Source organism: Indicator indicator, chromosome 1 (assembly GCF_027791375.1).
Source record: "Indicator indicator isolate 239-I01 chromosome 1, UM_Iind_1.1, whole genome shotgun sequence".
NCBI lineage: Eukaryota > Metazoa > Chordata > Aves > Piciformes > Indicatoridae > Indicator > Indicator indicator.
The window spans coordinates 12,002,704-12,025,185 of NC_072010.1; the positions used below are offsets into that span (position 1 = coordinate 12,002,704).

Genomic DNA, 22,482 nt, shown 5'->3' on the forward strand with positions numbered 1-22,482 from the left:
CACACTGGCAGCATGGGCCAAACCCAATCTTATTCCAAAGCCATGGGGAGAAACACCCCAGCTTGTAATGGTGGTTACTGCTGGTTCCTGGTAAAGTGGTTTAACCCTGGAAACCGCACTGCAGAGGGCATGCCTGCAACCCCTGTGTGCTGTTTTCTTTGCATGATAATGGAGAAATGTCTCTCCTGGCAGGTTCAGAGACACCCAAGAGGATGTGCTGTGCAGCAGAGTTCTGGCAGCATGGCAAAGCAGAGTCATTGTGGTTTGCAGACTTACTGAAAAATCTTGGGTGGTGTCTTGGGTGGAGCAAGGGCCTGAGTCTGCATATATTCCTGATGGCTGCTCCAGCATGTGTTACCAGGGGTAGGTTAGGAGGTTGGCATAGCTGGGGGGGTGTTTCACCAAAACTAGGTTTGGTCTAAGGCATATGGTCTCTCTTGTCCTTTCTCTAAAGCAGCAGCTTTGAGTCCTGGTGAGCAGACGGGGATTTTCAGCTCCTTCTTACTCCTTTCACACAGTGCACAAATTTTTGAAGGTGTTTCCTGCTGGCTTTGTTTCAGGTGGTAATTAGCACTACCAGGATAGTTGTCCACTTGCAGAGAGTGCTTTGTGACCTTGCTTTGCACAGCATGAGGGGCTGCACAGGAGATGTCAGCAAGCAGTGGTCTTCATCCTCATCTCAGGCTTTTTTCTGTGGTAGTTTTCTGTACAGGAATGTCAGCTACTCACTTTGCTTGGGTGCAGTGAAATATTCACTGCTGGCATTACCAAGACTTGGTCTAAATTGGTATGAACTGTTTGGTGTCTTCTCTTGTGACATACCCCAGCTTGTAGCTGATCCCATGGGCTGCAAGATACCTTCACAGCCCTGTTGCCTGGGAAGATCTGGGTGACAAAAACTGTAGGAAGTGGAAGTAATCCCACTTTGCTCATCATTTGCTATTTCTGTCTGCAGTAGCCGTACTATGGTACATCTCTGTGCACATCTTGGACTGCGTCTCAAGATGGGCTCACCCAGATTTGGAATGAACACGGTTAAAATGCCACAAAATACATGGCTTCTGCCCCAAACATTGCTCTCTGTGGAAGGGGTTAAGGCAGGTTGCCTGTCTGGGGACACCAGCTTGATCTCTGCTAGAGGACTTGACTGGGCAGCAGCCCCTGGGCACTGCTCACTTACTCTGGTGGGTTTCTCTCAAGCACAATCCTTCCTGTGCATTTGCTCTTGTTCTCTGCTTTTCCTCTCCCTCGGTGGGAGCTCACAGCCAGCCATCTGTCTGGCATGGAGGAACTTGATAAAAGAGGTTGAGGTAGAGGATTACCTAGTTTCGTAATGTTAATGGAAGAGTAGGATTTGGAGAGTCTTTTTTTTCTGTTAGAGGAGCAAGTGAGGTGGAAATTCCATCTTTCATCTCTTTTTGAGGGTTTGGTTTGAAAAAGAAACCAATGGAAAGAGAGCTTTGCCCATGGTCAGAAGGGAATCTTGTATATGCTAGCATCTCCTTCCCTCTGTCTTGGCTGTATTTGTTCCTCAGCTCTTTCATTCTGGTGTGCTTTTGACAGGGACTATGCAAAGGCTTCTCCCTTCTAGAAAAGAGAGAAGCACAAGGCTGCGTTGGTCCAGAGAAAACACCCACACATACCAGGGATGGAAAAGACCTGTAGGATTACCAGTCCCTACACTTAGTCCTTCTGTGATGAGGGTAATATGGCTGGAAACCCAAAAATGCTGACAGGGAGCTGTTGAAAGAGGTGGGATAGCTACAGCTGCTGCTTAACTTGCTTTTTTGGTTCAAATTTTCTTTGGCATGTGGCTGGTTTTAAAGGGAGTGTTGCCTTTACAGTCGCTGTGGTGAAATCTCACAACTTCACTGTAAATCCAAGATATTTGATACTGTCCTGAAGATATCCTAGAGTCATATGATGTAAATTGGCCTTAATGACCTCTGCTTTATGGACAGCTTGAACTCTGATGCTTGAAAGGCAAAAAAACTAGAAGGCTAATGAAAAGGAACCGATATTTGTTCCTGTTTTAAAATATCAGTAGTTTTAAGTCAATTGCCTGATGCCTGGGGTCCTGACTCACAACTTCTGAGTGCTTTAAGTTGGCCAAGTGTAATAACCTCTAGAAAATCTTTCCTTTCCTAGATGTGCAGCTATTCCTGAATGTTGTCTTTGCTAACTTTCCTTAGATAAATACTCAAAATTGCAACTCATCAGGTAAAGCAGCTTGGAAATAATCTAATTTAGTCTTTTACACAGTGCTGTGTATTAATTCCAGTTTGTGAAACATTCAGTCCTGGTGATTATAACATTCTCTGTCTGGAGAATCCATCATGGCCTTTACAGACTTGTTCCACTAGCTAATTGCCATTTTCTGGCACAGATCGGCATCTCGAGTTTAGCCGGTATTTTCTAGTTACCAATTGGGATTTTAAAATACTTCTGTCAGATACAGTGAGGAGCCCTGTGCTGTTGGTCCTTTAATGCATTTAACAGATGGAGCCTGAAGCCCTGTAATTATTTCACTGTTGTGAACCCTCCACTTTTTCACTGTGGAAAGCTGACCTGAACACCAGCTGAACGCAGGATAATCAGATATCACCTCTGCAATGCGACTCAATATTCCTCGTTTATGTAGCTTATTAACGCTTGGTGTTTCAGGTATTGGCACCCCAGGAGCTCACCACCCAGCTCATTACCCAGTCAGGCATGTGAGGGTAGTCATCAGCCCAGGGTAGGATTTCCCACCCTTTTACTGTAGCTTACTGTATTTATTCCTGGGTGGATGAACTTGGACCTGCTCAAGTCCGTATCGTTTCTCTGTGCCCTGCTTAAGCAGTGATCCAGATCACTCACCGTAATGAATCCTCTTTGCTCCCAACAGCCCTTGTCAGATCCTGGTGTCTTTTATCCAGAATGATTTCTTTCTCTGCACATTAATAAAAAATACACATAATGCAAATGAAGCCTTGAACTGGAAACAGCACTGCTCATTGAAGGGAATTAATTCATGGCTACAGTCAATCATGCAGGCACCTTTTGATTCTCATTTAATCCATGTATTTTGAAAGATGGCATGCAAATGAAGAATTAATCTGGACTGTTTTTAAAGATGGAACAAAGCTGGAAGTGGGTAGATTCAGACTGGACGTAAGGAAGAAGTTCTTCACCGTGAGAGTGGTGAGAGCCTGGAATGGGTTGCCCAGGGAGGTGGTTGGGGCCCCGTCCCTGGAGGTGTTTAAGGCCAGGCTGGATGAGGCTCTGGCCAGCCTGATGTAGTGTGAGGTGTCCCTGCCCATGGCAGGGGGGTTGGAACTGGATGATCCTTGTGGTCCCTTCCAACCCTGATTGAATCTATGGTTCTATATCCCATTTTTTTCACGTGCCTCATAAAATTCCACCCTGTGTGGATGTAGAAGCCTATTTTTAACTGCTGGAATAGTCTGTGGCTTCTCTGGTTATTTGTTTATTAACTGCCCCCACCACTACTGCTGTTTTGAGAGAACCTGTTGATATTTACTCATTCGACCGCATGTCTGTGGCTGCTGAGGGGACTACAAGGAGCTCCTTTTCCTCCCTGAGATGCCCCAGGCAATCAGGCAGGCACACTGGCAACAGTGGCCAAGCCAAGCCAAAGGATGTCACACCCAAGCTGACTTCTGGCATTTCTCTGTGAGGATGATAGCCCCAAGCATGAGCATGGGTTGCAGGCTGTGCCTCCAGCTGATGTGGATGCTGGCAGCTCTGCAGAAGAGCTTTGATCCTTTCCTTCTGGTCTAGTCTGCCTTTCATGAAAATCAATGAAAGAGACATGAAGCCACTCCCACAGTCTGAGTGAAGCCCATGTCATTTCTCCTTACCCTTCCGTGGTGTTATCCCAACTGGTTCCTCTAGAAGTGCAGAGGTTGAGGAAGGCACCTTTTCCTTTGCTGAAAACCAGCTGGGCTTTAGAGAGAGTACTTATTTTGAGTGCATATCCCTGTGAAGAGATAGAATACCCTGTCCCTTACTTAACTACAGAGGACCCCTTTAATATGGTATGGGTCTTTTCAGATGGTAATTTTGCTCTGCAAATCTTGATGTAATCACCCCCAAAGAAACTGGGCAGCACTATTGAGTATCACTAAGAAAATAGTGAATTCTGCAAAACAGGTGAATTCTGCCTGCAAAATGGCTTTTGAAATAAGCTTTTGTGTTTTCAAGATGCTGCAACTGTTGCTTATCCTGTAAGCCAGAGGATGTCATAAGGACTATGTCTTGACTCTGAAAAGTCTTCTCCCATCAGTGGCCATGTCATCATTTAGTGATGTGTCTATAACTGTATTTCCTTGCACCATGGCCATCAGGCTGGGATTACTGACTTTCCCAGTTATGTCTTTTTCCTACATGGTGACAACACTGGTTCCTCTATGTTATTCGCAGCTACAAAGTGTGAAATCTGCTTCATGACTGCAAGAAATCATATCTGAAATCAGACAGATGCCCAAGTCTTGAGGTTAGTATCCAGACTCAAGGCTCCTGGTCAGTAGGCAGGAATAAGCACCTTTCACATACACTTTACTCTCATTGTAAGGTAAAGACCTAAAAGATCCACACCCCAGAAATGCCTCTTTCTCTACTGACTCAGCTGGAGTATCCACAGTAGATTTGTGAAGTTGTGAGATGAAGTCCCCCTGAAGAGTCTTCAAGAGATGAACTAGGCCAGTCTGCCCTAGAGGCAAGGGAAGGATGAGCTAAATAGATTAGAGGAGGGCATTTTAATTATGAATGTAAATACCATGGTATTTTGGAAGCAAAGTCCTTCCTCCACTGGCTACTCTGTTTTCCTACGTAGAGGAGAGATGCATCATACCTCTATCAGGGCAGTGGTGAACTTTCCAGAATACTTACAGACATTTTCATTTCATTACTTCCTAATACTGCCCTGCTTTATTGAGCAATAGCTCTTCTGTATTCAGTATTTCCCTGATGGTCAACTTTGTCATTAATTGTCCTTTCAGAATTCCTTATTCCTACATACAGCTACAGATTCCCCCCCCTCTAATTCTTCCATAGCAAATTATTACATGTATCACAGGCTATACATCACTTAGTGGAGTCTGGTGACCCTAGCATGGTAGGTCTTGAAAGGCTCACTGCCTTTTTTTTTCAAAGTGCATTGCAGTAGTATATAGGAGCCCTACTTCTACAATAATGGCAGCAAAAAAATAACATCATCAATAGAAATGTAGCTGCAAGGTTGCAGAGATGTCCAAAACTCTTAATGTTCCACAGCTGCAAGCTTTTAAGAAGGATGGTTTTTGATGAAAACGTGTTTGACTGGAAGATTTTTAGCCTGCTTTAATGCAGAGTACGATCAACATTTAAAATTTAAAATACATTTAAAATACACTAGAAGCATTTTGAGAATGTCATTCTCTACTAAGTCTGAAGGAGCTCAGGATAATCCTGATTGCTCTGTTTCTGTGGAGCTTTATGTGAACAGTTGGATGTGAGCTAAGCTGATGTTGTAGCTCTCCTATTTTGACAAACGCTGATTTGTTACTATGAATCGCCCTGATGATTTTATTGCATACACACTTGGAGATACTGCAGTAGGCTTAATCAGAATTAAATTGGGACAGATTAAGCAAGTAAAAGGAAAAGTCAGAAATGTGTTCATTATGTTGAACAGATGCGCTTTGAGAGATGTAATGTTGGGTTTCCAAGCTGGAAAGCTCTTTAGAGAATCTCTCCTGTGGCCTGAGCTATTGAGACTCTGGTGTGTGGCTGCTGCTACAGGGCATAAATCTTTAGTAGCTCCACAAGTGGTTTGTAGTTCAAGAAAATGGAGATCCTGAGGAGCTCTTCTCCCTCTGTAGTGTAAATGTAGATGGACTGAAGTGCATATGAAAAGCTTAAGTTGATGGGAAGCTGAGATTTCCTAAAAGTAGTGTCAGGAATGCCTGTGAGTGTTTGAAGGGTGTATCTATGACCAAAGAATGTTACACTTTATTATGGAAAAAGTAAATTGCTATGTCTCCACTGGTTTACATTCAGAAATCAGTTTAATTTATGTCATTCTAAGCTATTCCCATGAGCAAGTGAGAAAATCTGTACCTGTAGCAAATCTGTGTCTTTGTAGGTATAGCTGTGTCCGGGGAGCTGAGCTTGCATAAAGTCAGCTGTGGACTCTGTTTATCTAAAGAAAAACACTTAGCTCAATTAATTGCTGTGATAAAATGCACAAGTAGATTGGCTGTCAGCTGCTCTGAGGTGCCACATTTACACACAGTTGTGGAGCATCTTCTACATTGTGTGTGACAGCCATTGCTTTGCCCCTCGTGACGTTTTTTTATTGTTCTTTTTTTGAGGGAAAAATAAAATTCCAGTCTCAGGATGGACATAGAGTCCCTTGTTGAGACCTGTGCCCATGGAAGGCTGTCTTTGTGTGTTCTGTGCAACTTGGCTCAGAACTCACTGGCTCACATGGCCTCAGGTTGCCAGGTGCTGCTAGGAGATGTGATTTTAGTCTCAGGAAGGTGAAATAATTCTCCCAGATCAATGTGACCACTCAGGGCATGCTGCTATAATGTCCCAGCAGCAAGCAGAAGTGGCAAGGCTGGAGAGGCAGTAAACTCCAAAGGTAGGTGGGCAGGGAACAGCATCTTTAATCCAGTGGCAGTCACCAGGAGCTACCTTGGTATCACCACTTTAAGGGGATTTCAGGGGAAGTTATGACTGTTTTTTTTTTTCATTCCTGGGCTTCTAAAGGCCACAAAGCAAATATGGCAGTCAGAAAGTCAGCTTGGGGTTGGGAGTACAGGCTTCTTTCCTTCCTAATCACACATGCAAGAAAGCAAGGTAGCCTAACATCCTGAGTTAAAATGCTACACTCCCTAATGGAATTCCTGCCCCTGCATCCTGTGAAGGCAGTGTTGAGCACCACAGAAAATCAATGCAGTCAGCATGGGGGAAAGAGCTGTGAAGTGGGGTGGGTTTGTCTGCAGCTGTTGTGGCAATGGGTGAGGAGTGATTTTGTGTAGCTGCTGTGGTTTTCTTTTTCCCGTTTCTCTATGCTGTCTTGTTTCTGCTGTGGTGTGAGCTGTGCAGGCACAGAGGCGGGCGAGTAGGGCCAGCATGGGCAGAGCCTTCACCAGCCATGACAGATAAAACTTTGCAAAGTTCCCCTTGGGAGCTGTGTCAAAACATATGGAAGACAGTGACATCATTTGAGACAACCAGCATAGCTCCAACAAGGTCAGTGGCACCAGGGGAGGTTTTGATTGGATATTAGGAAAGATTTCTTTACTGAAAGAGTGGTCAGACATTGGAACAGGCTGCTCAGGGAAGTGGTGAAGTCACTGTCCCTGGAGTGTTCGAACAATGTGTAGATGTGGCATTTCAGGGCATGGTTTAATAATCATAGTTGTGTTAGGTTGATGGTTGAACTTGGTCTTAGAAGTCTTTTCTAACTGAAACAGTTTTATGGTTCTGTGAAATCAAGCCTAGTGGCTTTCCATGATGGAGTGGCTGTGTCAGTGGGTAAGGAAATGGCTACATATGTCATCTGGCTAGACTTCTTTAAGGACTTTTGATATGGTCCCCCCACAAAATCCTTGTCTCTAAATTGGAAAAATATAGGGTTTATGAAGGGACTGTTAGATGGATAAGGACTTTGCTGCATGGCTGTGTCCAAAGAGTTAACAGTCAATGGCTCAATGTCCAAGTGAAAAGCAGTAATGAATGATGTCTCTCAAGGATCCTTGCTGGGACCAATACTATTTAATTCTTTATTAGTGACAGACAGTGGGATCAAGTGCACCCTCAGCAAGTTTGCAGACAACACCAAGCTCATTTGATACACTTGAGGGAGGGGGGGATAGAAATGTGGGTCCATGCAAACCTTGTGAAGTTCAACAAGGCCAAGTTATAGGGTCCTGCACCTGGGTGAGGGCAATCTTCACTATCAGTACAGGCTGGGGGATAAATGGATTGAGAGCAACCTGGTAAAGAAGGACTTAATGATGGACAAGAATCTGGACATGACCCAACAGGAAAACCTTGTTGCAGCCTTTCAGTACTTAAAAGGGATTTGTAAGAAAGACAGACAGGCTTTTTACCAGGGTCTGTGGTGATAAGACAAGGTGGAAGAGGGTAGAGTTAGATTGGATATATGGAATAAATTCTTCTATGATGAGGGTGATGAGACAGTGTAACAAGCTTCCCAGAGAAGCTGTGAATGCCCCATCATTGGAAGTGTTCAAGGTCAGGTTGGATGGGGCTTTGAACAACCTAATCTACTGAAATATGTCTCTACCCATAGTAGGGAGCTGAGAAAAAAACCTCCTGGCCCTGGGAGCTGCCCAGTGGGCATGGCCCTTCTCCTGTGCTCCTGAGCTGCCTCCATGGATATTTAATTATCCAGGGGAGAGACAGCCTTAGGGTATGTCTACACTGTGCAGGTATAAGCCATCTTGAGGCCAGGGTGAGCTCAGCACAGGTTTTCCCAATGCTGAGTGCACAAGGCTTGGCTGGGATCTTTCTCCCAAGGACACTGAGTCAGGACCAAGGTCTGTGCTGCTGGGGAGGTTAGCAGTGTGCTTGTGTTCAGGAATGGGCTCACTGCTGGTCTTTGCTCCATTTCAGCACTTTTCTGTGCCCTGGGTGGATGCACTGGGCAAAGCACAAGAGCCAGGATGGAAACAGGGGGCTGTGTGTGCTGTATCTTGGGGGCTGCAGAGACTTGCTTGCTTTCCCTCCAGTTTGAACAGAAGATAAGGCTGGATTGCTGACTGTCCATGCTGTTGTGTGGCTTGGTAGTAACAAGCTTGTTAGGGCAGCACTGTTCACTTTTGGGGTAGGGCTTTAAAATTACCTTCACTTTTCATCTTATTCTGCTGCAGTTGAAGGCAGTGATGAGTTGTTGTCAGTAGAATTAGGCCAGTGCTAAGAGCTTTTTAAAACCCTGGTTTAAGAAGCTGTATAGGTGCTGAAGACAATAGTAATCGTATTTATGATGTGTTTATATAGCACAAAATCATGTCTAAAAGGTAGTATTTGTGGATCTTTGAGGCCAAATGGGGTAAATACCTCTGCTTGTTATGTCTCCTGCCTCACATAGGGTACAGAAATAAAGGCAACGGTAGCTACAGCAAGCCCAATAGCTTGTGGTTAAAATAAAATACAGCTTCCAGAAGGTGCTTGATTGCAGACTTCAGATGGAGTCCTGCAGCCAGCTTATTTTCCAGCCAAACTGGGCGCTGACACAGAGGTCCCGCGTGGTCTGGGCTGAGTCTCTTAGACAAGTGTGGTGTAGAAATTTCACAACTTTGGCATCTGGGCTGAGGAGTGACTCAACCTATGCACAGCAAGGCTCTGCGTGGGGTTGCTCACCCTGGCCAAGGCTGCCTGTGCAGTGGGTGGAAGGATGAAGAAGGGTCTGGTGCAGACAGGCTTTGACCTGCTCCCTGCCTGAATTTTCCCCTTTTGAAACAGGGGCAGTCTCTCTTTTCCAGTTTGCAGAGCTGAAATGCGGGACCGAAGTGAGGGACTCCAGTCCCATCTGGCCACCAGCTGCAGGGTTCCCCTCACTGCTAAAAGATCCTCCCCCCAGGTTATCCTTCAGCCATTGCAAATTGTGACTCAGGTGGATTAAGGAGCCACCCGCCCTCTGAAAGCCTAACCCACAGGCAGCTCACTTCTTACCCTTCCCCGACACGAGCTGGTGGGTGATGGATGCTGTTAGTCAGGGAGTGACACAATGAGGTCTCACGCTGGAAGATGGCTTTTGTGAGTCGCCGTGACTGACCAGGGCTGTGCCTCCAGCAGCTCTGCAGCAGCCCTTCCCTTGCCGCTCACTGCAGCCGCTCGGGGACGCTGCTTCGCTCACATCACTTCCTTTTGCCTCCCCGTTCTGCCGCTCAGCCAGTCCCGCTCCAGGCAGGGAGTGGTGTTTGAAGGGTGAGTAATGCATCCCTTGTGTTTCCCCTGAGCTTGCCGGCTTACACTTCCCAGCGGTGGGGTTTGTGGCAAGGGGGGACCATTAGAAGCTAGCTGGCTGCTGAAATATTAGCTGTGCACCTAGGCAAAAATGCCGTTTTCGAGTCAATGCTTCCTTTATCCGTTCGTGCCAGATATATACATCACTGTCAAGAGTGGGCAAGGAGATGCTTTCCCTAGTCCTTGTTACGATTGTTGGTCTTTAGGAGTGACTAAGGAGCAGAATCACCACTGTGCAGTTATAACCCTATTAATAAGCCGTGCAGTCATTAGGTGAAAGCTCCTGTGTGCGTTTCAAGGGCACATGGCTCTAACACCTCCCCTGTGTGTGCTTCCCTGCAGCCAACAATGCCAGCCACCCTTCCCACCACCACCAGTCCAGCAGCACAGCCCAATGTCCTCACAGGCCACCGCTGCCACTGGCCCTCTTCTCCCTGGCACCATGTCCCCACTGCCAGGCCCTGCTGCTGCCCAGCCATTGACACCAACCTTGCCAGGCCAGCAGCTGACCCCCGACGCCTTCGCCATCGTGGAGCGGGCACAGCAGATGGTGGAGATGCTCTCCGAGGAGAACCACATGCTGCGGCAGGAGCTGGAGGGGTATTATGAGAAGGCAGACAAACTGCAGAAGGTAAGTGGAAAGTTGGGGATGGGGCCTGGGCAGGTCAACCATCTTGTTGTTTCTGCATTTGGGTCCTCCAAGCTTTTTTTGTAAGTCATGTCACCGCAATAGGGATGCATTATTAGATGGCCATGTCTAGCCATTGCCTTTCGTGGTGGTCTCCCGGAAGTGTAATCCTGTGCCCAATAGTCTGTGGGCTCCAGCCTTTAGGATGAAATGGGGCAGCCCATCACACATCTCTCCGTTGGGGACTTTCCCCTTCCATCCTTTGTTGCTGGCCTCACTGGACTCCTGCCTGAAAATCTCTTGTGGGCAGTCGCTCCTGGTGCAGCTGGATTCTGCACCATCTGTACAGTCAGTATAACTGCAGCTTTTGAAGAGGATGGCCATGGCCACATCTGTCCTGAGTGGTCTTGCCTCCTACAATACACTTACATGGCGCTCTGCACTCATTGGAAGTGTAGCAGCTGTCAGTGAGGTTGCCCATTATTTGGAAATGTGTTCATTGTCTCAGAGGCTTTTTGTGACCTCTCTGTGGGTTTCCAAAATCTCTTATTAGATGCCCACCTTTGAACCTGTTGGTTCAAAAAGCACTGCCTCCTTATCTGAAGGAACCATTTGATAGATTTTGCTCAAAACCCCTTTTTGCAGAATGATCCTGCCCCCTCTCTTATGTGTGCAAGCTGATATTTTCAGTGGAGAAGGATGATGTCTTGTGTACTGCCTGGGGTGACAAGATGAAAAGTCAAATCAATAAGGAGTTCCTTAAAAATGAGAGCTTACTGAAGGCAAAGCAGAGATCTGCCATCTTTGGGTTCCAAGGGCCCAAACCAAATGAGTTCCTGCACTGCTATTTCATTTATGTCTTCCCACCAGGTATACATAAATGGGCTTTTGTTGCAGGTTTTTTTAGCTGGTTTTAGGAGTCTAAACAGACGCTCAGTTTTTTCTTGTGCTGTATGGGATCAGGGTGTTCTTGGAGACACCCTTCAGAGGAGAAGAGGCAGCTCTGAGAGACCATGTCCCAGCCTCAGCTTTGGGAAAAATCGCTGACAGTTTGTTCAAACAGGTTAGAAAAAAGACCAGTTGTTTTGTAGTTGCTGTTGCCTTTTCAGCCTCCTCTTCTGTAACCAGATGTGTCGAGTTTACTCACAGAATTTCTTAAGCTTAGTTGAGAAATTTTTGCAGCAGTGTTAACTGTTTGTGAAGATATCTGCAAAGATTTTAAGGCTGACTTCCCTGTAGCCTTCACAGGCAAAAAGAAATATTCCGGCTATTAATTTTACAAAAGCTGCGTTGTTCAGTAAAAGGTATTTGAGTGCAATGCCCTAAAAATATTCCAATTTCCTTCTACACTCTTGGAAACGGCTCTCTCTTTATCTTGGATGCCCCACGAGTCGATTGCATCAGACACTAACAGAAAGGTATTCAAGCACGGTCTGAAGTCTTGCTTCAGTCAACAGAGCATGGACTCGAGTCCCATTGACTCTGGGGGAATGTAAGCGGAGCATTAAAGCGAAACACTTGCTGAAGTGCATTCTTGCTTCAGGAAAATGTCCTTAATGCACAGTATCCCTCCCATGCTGTTTTTTCCTGTGTGAACACAAGGATAGGGTGGGTCCTACCTCTGTTCCCACAATTTCAGGTGAACGTCACCTCTGGAAACACGACAGTGAGTTAAATTGCGTACTCCGACTCCTGTTGGAAGTGGAAGGATCATAAGGAGTAGTTTATTGTTTGTCTGTGCATAACAATTTTATTCTATGTAGGGCCACCCTCCTGTCACTTTTATTGATTTTAGAATAGAAGAAATTAGAGAAAATTAGCTTAAAGTGGAACGCTTCCTGGGTGTTTATATGAACAGATCAGCCCTGAGGGTTGTCAAATTCTCAGTCATGTCTGAACAAACCTTCTGCAGAGTGGTACAAGGTGGTGATTAATCCCTGTCCTGTTTGATGAGTTGTCAGGTTTTATTATCTAAAAAGTGTTGGGGGAAAGAGGGGTTGCACACATTTAATTTTGAGCTGTTTTAGGAAAACCAAAGCATTAATTTATCTTTGTTTTGTTGGGTTTTTTTAGTGATGTTACCTTGCTGAAGTGTAATTGTCTGGCTGGTCTGGCTCTTCCCCATCCAGTTGTGTGTGGGTTGTTTGAGTGGGTTGGCTCTAAGAGCTACCAGGCAAGAAAGGGCTGAACTGCTTTTTCCCCTCCGTTGAAGAAGACAAAGGAAATCCCAGGGCTGCTGAGAAACACCAACACAATTTATGACTGTTCTTCTCTCCTTTAATTTTGTTCAATGCTGGTGGAGTTCCCTTGCTTTTTTTTGCAGCAAGTCTTTGCCTCCAGGGCAATAGGAGACTTGCATGGTCATAGCAGATAATAGGCAGAGCAGAGCTCTTGTGGTAACCAGCAGCATTGGGCAGGGCTGTTGGGCTGTGCTGGCAAATCTGCTTCACTGTAATAGGAGCTCTCTGGGCAGGCATCTTCTGAAGATAGCAGGTACACCTGTGAGAGGGGAAGTGCAGGAACTGGTTGGTGTTGGGTATCCAACTGAGGATGGTGTCTGATTGGGATCATGTAGTTAAGGATTCAGAAAAGTGCTTTAAAAATTACTCATTCTAAGCCAAACATTCCTGTCAAGGAGAGAGAAGCTCAGTCTGCTTAAATGGTCAAGGAGAGCAATGTGAGGTGGGTTGAATATTTGATTTGAGAGTAATTTGAGGTAGGTTGAAGATGTGAAGGGGGAAGAGTGAATAATCTCATGCCTGCCTGTGACACACAGTGGGGCAGCACAGCAGGGGCAGAGGGATGGAGTACTAGTAAGGGCTCTCAACTTGTTGCCCTGAGGCAAGCCAGGGACAGTGCATCAAGACACCCCAAGGGAATCAAAGGGGATTCACCCAAGAGGGTGACCCAGCCAGCCCAGCTGAAGTGCCTCTATACAAATGCACGCAGCTTGGGCAATAAACAGGAGGAATTAAGGGCCACTGTGCTGCTGAAAAGTCATGACATAGTGGCTATTACTGCAACTTGGTGGGATGATTCCCATGACTGGAATGCAGGGATAGATGGGTACAAGCTCTTTAGGAAGGATAGGGAGGGAAGGAGGTGTTGCCCTCTACATCAGTGACCAGCTGGAATCGGTGGAGCTCAGCCTGAGGAAGGATGATGAGCTGGTTGAGAGCATATGGGTGAAGGTTAAAGGGAAGACAGGGGAAGGTGGTGTTACAGTAGGGGTCTGTTACAGGCCACCTGGCCAGCAGAACCAAGCAGATGAAACCCTCCATAGGCAGATAGAAGTGGCTTTGCATTGACAGGCCCTGGTCCCCATGGGGGATTTCAATCACCCTGACACTGGCTGGAGGGACAACACAGCAAGGCAGCAGCAATCCAGGATGTTGCTGGAATGCATGGATGACAACTTGCTCCTCCAAATGGTGGAGAAACCAATAAGAGAGGGTGCTATGCTGGACCTTCTTCTCACCAACAGGGAAGGGCTGGTGATCAGTATGAAGCTCAGAGACAGCCTTGGCTTCAGTGACCACACTGTGCTAGAATTTAAGATCCTCAGGGAGGATGTACTCCAAGCTTACGACCCTGGACTTTAGGCATACAGACTTCGATCACTTCAGGGAACTGCTGGCAAAGTATCATGGGACAAAGCCCTAGAAGGTAGAGGTCCTACAAGAAGCTGGTCAGTGTTCAAGGATCACCTTCTCTGTGTCCAGAAGCAAAGTATACCAACAAAGAGGAAGGCAGGAAAGAATATTAGGAGACCTGCCTGGATGATCAAGGAGCAGCTAGGCACGCTGTCACACAAAAAGAAATTATACAAGGAGTGGAGGAAAGGACAGCTAGAATGGGGGGCATATAAGGAAGTTGTCTGAGCAGCAAGAGACCTGGTTAGAAAAGCTAAAGCTCAGTTGGAATTAAATCTAGCCAGGGAGAACAAGGGGAATAGAAGAAATTTCTATAGGTACATTAATGGCAAAAGCAAGACTAGGGAAGGTGTGGGCACCCTCGGAGAGGAAACAGGTGAACTGGTGACAAGTGACATGGAGAAGGCTGAGGTTCTCAGTGACTTCTTTACCTCAGTCTTCACTGGCAAGGGCTTCATTCACACACCCAAAGTTACAGAAGATAATGGCAGGGACTGGAAGAAGGAACTGCCCATTGTGAGTGAAGATCAGGTTTGTGACCATCTGAAGAACCTGAAAGTGTCCAAGTCCATGGGACCTGATGAGATGCACCCATGGGTGCTGAGGGAACTGGTGGATGAGGTTGCTAAACCACTCTCTATTGTATTCCAAAAGTCATGGCAGTTCAGTCCAGTTCCCACTGACTGGAAAAGGGGAAACATAACTCCCATTTTCAACAAGGGAAAGAAGGATGACCCAGGGTACTACAGGCCAGTCAGTCTCACCTCCGTGCCTGGTAAGATCATGGAGCAGATCCTCTGGAGGCACTACTGAGACATCATGGCTCTTGTCAGCTTTCCTCAGTGTGTGGTTCAGAGGTGCTGTGTGCCCATGGGCTGTATCCAGACAGTGGCCCTGGTGTCATGGGAAGTGCCAGTCTAGGCTGCTGGAGCGTGACCGCAGGTTCCTAGACAGTAAAGTGACAGCTCCAACACCCCTGGAGGTTCTGCTCTGCAAGTATGACAGCTGGCAAATTGTACCTAAAACTTAACGAGCCCTGGAAAGGAACCTTAGGTTTGCACCCTGGCTTCACAAATGGCAAATCCATCCTACCAATGATTCAAGAGGCTAAAAAAGCACCCGATTTAGAAAGGCATGTGGGAGGCTATATTTATCTCTCAGGGTTTTCCAGCCTGTGAATATTATCAAGCTTTTTTCCACAAACACAAGGGCCAGGCATGCACAAACAGATTCCCACGTTGGTGTTGATCATTCCTGCAGCAATGATTTTGGCAAAGCTGTAATACTTAACAGGACATTAATTTATTAATAAAGAGTTGGATGGATAGACCTGAACAGCAGAACTGTGCCTGGGACTATCCTCTGGTCAGTCTTTTGGGCTCAGGTCTTAAGATGCAAGTTCACTGCTGAGGGCTGCTTCTGCATGCTCTGCCTGAGATTTGCCAGATTTCTAGGACGTGAAGTTAAGAAGGTTGAAAACTCAAAACAGTTGGTTTGGGCTGTTTATAGAGAGTTTCTTCTTGTACAGAGAGTTTCTTCTTCAGAGAAGGACAGAAAGGCATGGACCACAGTAGTTTGACATCCAGTTTGGGCTGAACTTCTCATGGCATAGGGAGCTCAGAGCTAAGTTTTGGATCAGAGATCTGACGGAATAATAAGTCTTGCCTCCTATAATCCTTTCTGGGGAAGAGTAAAGCCCACACAAGTACCACAGTGGGATGTCATGAAGAGGTGTGGCATGGTGAACTGCCCCATATGGCATCTGGAGGGGTCCCCCTCTGCAGTAACCTTCATCATGGAACTTTGTGCCATGCTGTGCTGGGGAGGTGGGTCATTGTAGAGCTGGTGGCTGGTGTGACTCAGCATGAGCATCACCCTAGTGCCCTATCAAAACATGCTGAAGAAACGTGGATGGGATGCGTTCTTGGTGGGCTTTAACAGGGGCTCTCTCCTCCTTTCAGTTTGAAATCGAGATTCAGAGGATTTCAGAAGCTTATGAGGGATTGGTCAAAACCACCACTAAGAGGGAGTCTCTGGACAAGGCAATGAGAAACAAACTCGAAGGAGAAATTAGGAGACTTCATGACTTCAACAGGGATCTTCGTGGTATGTTACACTTGCTTATGTGTTGTTGTTTTTAACCCCAGTTGGTGCTCCTCTTCTCACAAGCCCCAGAGCAGCAGGCTTTAGAGGAGTAGCTTCCACATATTTTAGATTGTCTTGAGAAATCAGGGCCGTCTCACTGGCATAAGACTAAACTGCTGTCACCTCCCTGGTGGCAAGGAAACTTCTAGCAAAATACCCGTCAGCTTCACATGGTGCCTTTGCATTTAGCACTTGCAAATATTTATTTGACAGTAAGGCCACTGGTCCTAAAATCTTGTCCAGCTCTTAACAAGCTGAAGAGCAAGTTGCAATACAGAGAGCTATGCTGTGCAACCCATAAATCCCCAAGTTCAGTGCCTCCAGCAACCAGTAGCAAGTATTATTTTTTATTTTAAAGATATAAAATTGAGGATGTGCCCATCTGAGAAATCAAAGGGAGGATATATTAGGGAGCTATAGCCTGTCCAGGTTGGATGGCAGTACTTTGGTACCTCCTCATGCAGTGAAATGCCTTCTGCAGGCTCGCACTTTTTGCAAGGGTGCAAGGAGGTTTGCATCATCTTTTCAGAGGAGGGAAGGCAGGACCTTACCAGGGGAAGCTGTCCCTGCCGGCAGAAAACTGCTTGCTTCTTTCCCAGGGCATCCCCAAGGACTGGTGTTACCGGGCTGGGGGCTGCCTTCCCCGAGGATGCCTTGCTGCCCTAGGGACAGCACTCTGCTGTGGGAAGACAGCCATCCCCTTGCAAAACTGAATAATGCAGATTGCAGAAGCCTGGTGCATTTTGGAGAGTGTGAGAAATGAACTGCCTGGGCACATTAGCCATGAATGGCAGAGGCTTTTCCCCCAGTTTCTGTAAATCTGAACAACGCAGCTTCACGGAAGAGGTCAAAGGCCTCATCTTTTATGTATGTGTCAGCCTAGATTTTAATGTCCTCCTTCAGAGAGTCTATTTATACTGCTCTGCTGGCATGCATCTTACTTTCTTGGTTGGCCTACAATTTTATATACATATATTTATACTGAAAGTATTTCCTGTTTTTTGCAGAACGATTGGAGACAGCCAATAGGCAGCTAGCCAGCAGAGACTTCGACGGGCATGAGGAGAAGTCAACAGAGGGCCTTTATGTCACTCAGAGTGAGTACTGTTCATAACTAATCTGTTATGAAGGTGCATATGTATCTATGCAAACATGTATGTGCTGTGCTGCAAGGGAGTACCTCCCTGTTCCTTGTTACTGTCCTTATGGCTTGGTTTTACTCAGCTAATTTGTCACACACTCTTATTTAAACGGTGACCTGGATTGGTTTGGCTGTTGTTTTTTTTCTCTCTGAGCACCAGAAGCAGGCAGTGAAGCTTGGCTTATTTTTGATTAATATTTATCTGATATTGTGGAGTGTTGCTTGTGGGGACCACCTCTGGAGATCCATGCTTTTTAGAGAAACCAGGTTCTTCTCTTGGCTGGGATAAGCCTGGACAAACCTCTGCAGACTTGCTGTCAGTGTCCAGGGTTAACTTAACAGAAAGCAGAGCAGAGCTGGACCCTCTTTTTCACAAAGCATGGAAGAGACAAAGATGAGAACTTCCGCTGCTGTGATAAACAGCCATTCCTGTCAAGGTTGAGGCTCCTGTAATGACGGAGCACTGTGCTGCAGCATTTCCCTGCCATGTGCTGATGGTTTCATGTGACCAACCAAACCAAACCCGAGCAGCTGGGTGCTAGATGACAGTGTGTGGCTTTTTGTGTATCTGGGACATCTTCAGCATGCTTCCAGAACAACTTGACCACCTGGGAGCTGTGTAGTACCTTGTGGGCTTAAATCCCATTGAAGATAAATGCTGTGTACAACTGATCTTTCTATTTTATTTATTGCACCAAGAGTTTCCTTGGAGGATGAGCTGTGGCTGCAAACCCTGGGGTGGAAGACTAGCCCCCTCCATTAGCAGTGCAGCATTGAAACCACTTGGCATGCCTCACTGCTAGCCCTGCAATGTCCACCAGTTGCTGCAAATGCAGGGGAGCCTTCTTCTAGATTCCAGCAGCAGCAGTGATGCCAGCACAGCAACTTCACTGATAATTGTATATGTGTGCACAAACCAGAAGGGAATCTAAGGATCTTTTCCAAGACTGTATTATCTTTGCCATATTGGCAGATGCCACAAGGGCGTGTAGATACTGTGGCAAGTCCTGGGGGATGATCTGTTAAAAAAATAGCATTGAAATGTAAGTCTTGTCATCCTTGGGAAGAGTTCAAATGGGGTAAGTTGCAGAGTGCAAACTGCAGATAAATCTGCTGTCTTCCTATAGAGACAGCCTGGCAGGGTTCCCATGTACTGATAGCTACAAGAGGGAGTTAAATCCCCAGGATGGGCTCAATTTGAGTCATTTTTCAGCACATAAACATGCTTTGTGCTTCTACTGATAAATACCTAGCAATAAAACTTTGCACTGTGCATGGAGCATATTACTGCTATCAATTCAGAGCTTATGAACAAATATAGCTTTTCAGATCCTATCACATAAGACAGGCTGGATGCTTGGAGTGTCTCCTGGCTGGACTAGAGAGCTAAATGTTACTAATGCAATGCAGAGTGCTTCCAAGAATAGAAAAATGGGCACATGTAAAGCAGGTCCTCTTTAGTCATGTTCTTTGGGCCGCTGAGGCACTCACATTAATGACCTCAATATCAGAGTATCAGCCAAAAACACCCCTCTGAGAGCCCATAAAAGGTTTTCCTTGAAAATCCTGTGTTGTCAACTGCATTTGTATGCTGACATTTGTGAATCTTCCCCAGGGGGAGAGCATGACTGAGAGTTACACCCCACAGCCACCCGGGAAGTTTTACAAGCATGGTCTGTAACCTCCTCACATCTTTTAATGACAGAAAACTGAAAGAAGAAGGGATGCAGCTTGTTTTAGCTGCTGTGTGTACAGTTGTCTACTGAGACTGAAATAGTTTTAGAAGAAGAGTAAAAATGGGGCCTACATGTGCTCCCATCAGCTGTTGCAGTTTTGTCATGAAACTCATGTTTGTTTTTTCCTGAAGGATAGTAGCTTATTAAGTCAGATTAGTAAATGCAAATCTTACTTTTCATTAGGAAACAAAAAGCAGATTTCTAGTTCCTACATTTATGGAAAACAGCTTGAAATCATGACCCTTAACATCCCAAGTTATATAAAAAGACTTCCAACATCAGCAGGTTCCTAAAAGTTAACATTTTTAAGCCTGTCTCATGATGAAATGAAGATGGGAAGATAAAACTCTTGCTTTTTTTTAATGCTTATTCTTGTTAATACTGCAAACACAGAATTAATGCTGTAGTAAACACCAGTAATAGAAAAAACTACCTGAAAAAGATGTATGGCAAGGCAGAATATAGAGGGATCATTTCTCACTTCCTCACAGAGCTCTCTGTTAGCAGTGTGACAGTGCAGAGCAGTTGTGTGCTCTGAGCTGGAGGCCAGAGGTGACAAAAACTCTTATTCTTTGTAATCACAGTAGGCAAAGCCAGGCTGCATGCCTCAAAGTATTAAATGCTAGGCATTTGTGGCTAAGAAAAATGCTTCTGTTGTATTTGGGATAGGAGAGAGCTCACAGCCCACTAGTTTCATGATACTTATATGATGTTTTGTCAGTGAAAAAAGTTCGTTTAAGGAAAGACATGAAGCAGTTACTGATGAAGGCATATGGGCCCATACAGACAGGTGAAAAGCCAGGCAGGAAGAGGCTGAGAGATGCTATGGCAAGGGAGAAGCACGAAGACTAAGGATGGTTTCAAGGGCAGAGAGAAAGCTTATGATGCTAATGTTTCCCATGATACGCTGTTTTGGTGGAGTCTGAGAACTTTGTGGTTTACTGGGTTTTCTGGACTTAGAAACACTCTGTCAGAGCAAGGGTTCCTCCAAGGGGCTGTTTTTCAGGTGTGTGAGGCAAATCAATGTCTGCACCCATCCTTATGGTTCTGAACCTGTTTGTGGATGCACAGACACTTTTGGCAGTGTATTGCTAGGGCCTCATGCTTCATGGGAGTGTTCAGTCAATGTGATGCATACAACTTGTGGATATATCTCTACCTCAAATATCTCAAGCAAAGAAATACTCCAGCTAAAGAAAATGCACACAATAGGTATTTTTGAGAGTGGGGGTTTGATCAGACTAAGGGCCGTTTGATATTAAGACAGGAAATAATCAGGGCAGAGGCAGAAGTTTCAAGGGTGAGTGAAAGAGGGCTCCTTGCCCTCTCGTTTCACAGCCATGAGCTGTACACCGGGCAGGTGGGGAAACTGGAAGCTGCTGGCCCCATGTCAAAGGCAGCTGTGCAGGGAGCAGCATCCTGAAGACACAGTGTCATGTAGAAAAACATGTAGTTTTGCATGACTTCCTCTTGCCCTCCAAAGGGAAAGAGAGTGAGAAATCCAATTCCATTTTTCTGGCTTGTGCTTCACCACATGAAAATAGAAATGCCCAAGATGAAAATCAAACTATGTTTAAGCTGCCTGCAATACTTCATAGGTTAAGGAAAACCATCACAAGTTTCAGTGAAGATATGGAGCACCAAACCTTTCTGCATCTCTGCTTAGGTCAGTGACTGCAAGTAACTCCGTACCCTGAACTATTTAAGTACACTACAATTGATCATAATTATTCCAGTGCAGAATGCCCATTAATCACCATGTGAGAAAGTGAACTGAGGGACTCAAGCTCAATCTTCTACAGCTTCTCAGCCTTTTCTTGGTACTGGTCTGGCTCAAAGAGCTATCAGGAGTGTGCTGGGTTTGTGTGAAATTGTAGGAGCTCTCTTGGTGTGTTTGGGTTTTGTTTTTTTTATAAATCTCTTGGAGACCTGCCACTGGGGATGGAAATAAATGCTTGATTTTCCAGTTCTGTGTTGCTGCTTCAATCCTGCCTTGGCCCGGCCTAGTCAGCTACAAACAACAGCTGCAGGGGGCTGTAGAGAGGCTTGGGCAAGGGATTAGATGGTCAGATGGATGTAGAGTGGCTTTGCTTCTCTGGAAGGAAACATTGATGTCTGGCTCTGGCAGCCTGGCCCCGGTTAATGTGCAAAGAATTTAGTAAAGATGTGGAAAACCTCTCCTGGCTCGCTGCATGGAATGAACTGGCTCTGACTATTCACTTATTCTGCTTATTATTATGGGGTGGGAACCAGTTGTTGAAAGGTCTTTGGAAAAGGCAACAAGGTCCTGTCCTCATTTCAGACTCCTTCTGCCGAACACTAGGCAGAGTGGCAGGGCACAAGGGACCTGTCCTGCTCTTCAGACCCCTGCGCCCTGGCACACTTTTGGGAAGGTCTAGCGACTGGAGCTGGCCAAGTCCAAGCTTGAGTTGGATGAACAAAAGAGGTTAACTCAGATGCCCCATATTGGTGAATCAGCTGGTCCAAGGGTGACCAGCAGCAGCAGCAGCCATGACATACACCCCGTCCTAGGGATGGCAGAGCTCCTCCACAGGCTTGCCATGTCAGAAGATGAAGACTGAGGAGAGGCCAAATAAGTCCTGCAAGTTTCACTCAGGAGAGACAGTCACCAGAGGGCATCTGTTGAATTAGCAGCTGTCAGCAAAGAGCCACCACTGGAAAATGCAAATCTGTGTAAGAAGAATTATTTGAAACACCAAAAGGGACAGTGTGGGAGCCAGTCTTGTTTTCAGTGTATCTCTTGCAGCCAAATTAGGCTCTTGCTGCCATCATTTGGTATATTTTCTTCTGCTGAAAGTGATCATTCTGCACAGACAAGGAGACATGGGAGTGTGTCCCATGCTACTTCTCTGCAATATCACAGGGAGAAAAGCAGCTTGGAATGTATTTAGATGGTCATTAAATTGACCAAATAGGTTGATTCTTAGATATAATGTGTGAAAAACTGGGCATCACATCTGAGTGCAGGGAAAAGGCGACACAGGTTGAGTATCTTTCTGTGTAATGTTTCTGCTTCAAAGCAGGATCAAGGCTGGTCTACTCTTGGTGTACCTAGCCATCTTGACAACTGAGAAAGCCTGTTTGTGAGGTACTGAAGCAGGCTCTTTGCTTTATCTTCTCTTTCTTTGACCCAGCTGTGGAGGTAATGTCCTCAGTGTTGAGGTACCACAGTTG

At 45.9% G+C, this 22,482-nt stretch overlaps 1 protein-coding gene across 1 annotated transcript in view; it reads left to right on the forward strand.

Annotated features, from left to right (window-relative positions):
* AMOTL1 (angiomotin like 1) overlaps positions 1 to 22,482 on the forward strand; it is a 68,814-nt gene that overhangs the window by 27,452 nt on the left and 18,880 nt on the right. Inside the window, exons 5-7 of the mRNA XM_054383584.1 lie at positions 10,327 to 10,615; positions 16,227 to 16,371; positions 17,418 to 17,507. Coding sequence (XP_054239559.1) covers positions 10,327 to 10,615; positions 16,227 to 16,371; positions 17,418 to 17,507 — 524 coding nt within the window. The remainder of the gene's footprint in view (positions 1 to 10,326; positions 10,616 to 16,226; positions 16,372 to 17,417; positions 17,508 to 22,482) is intronic.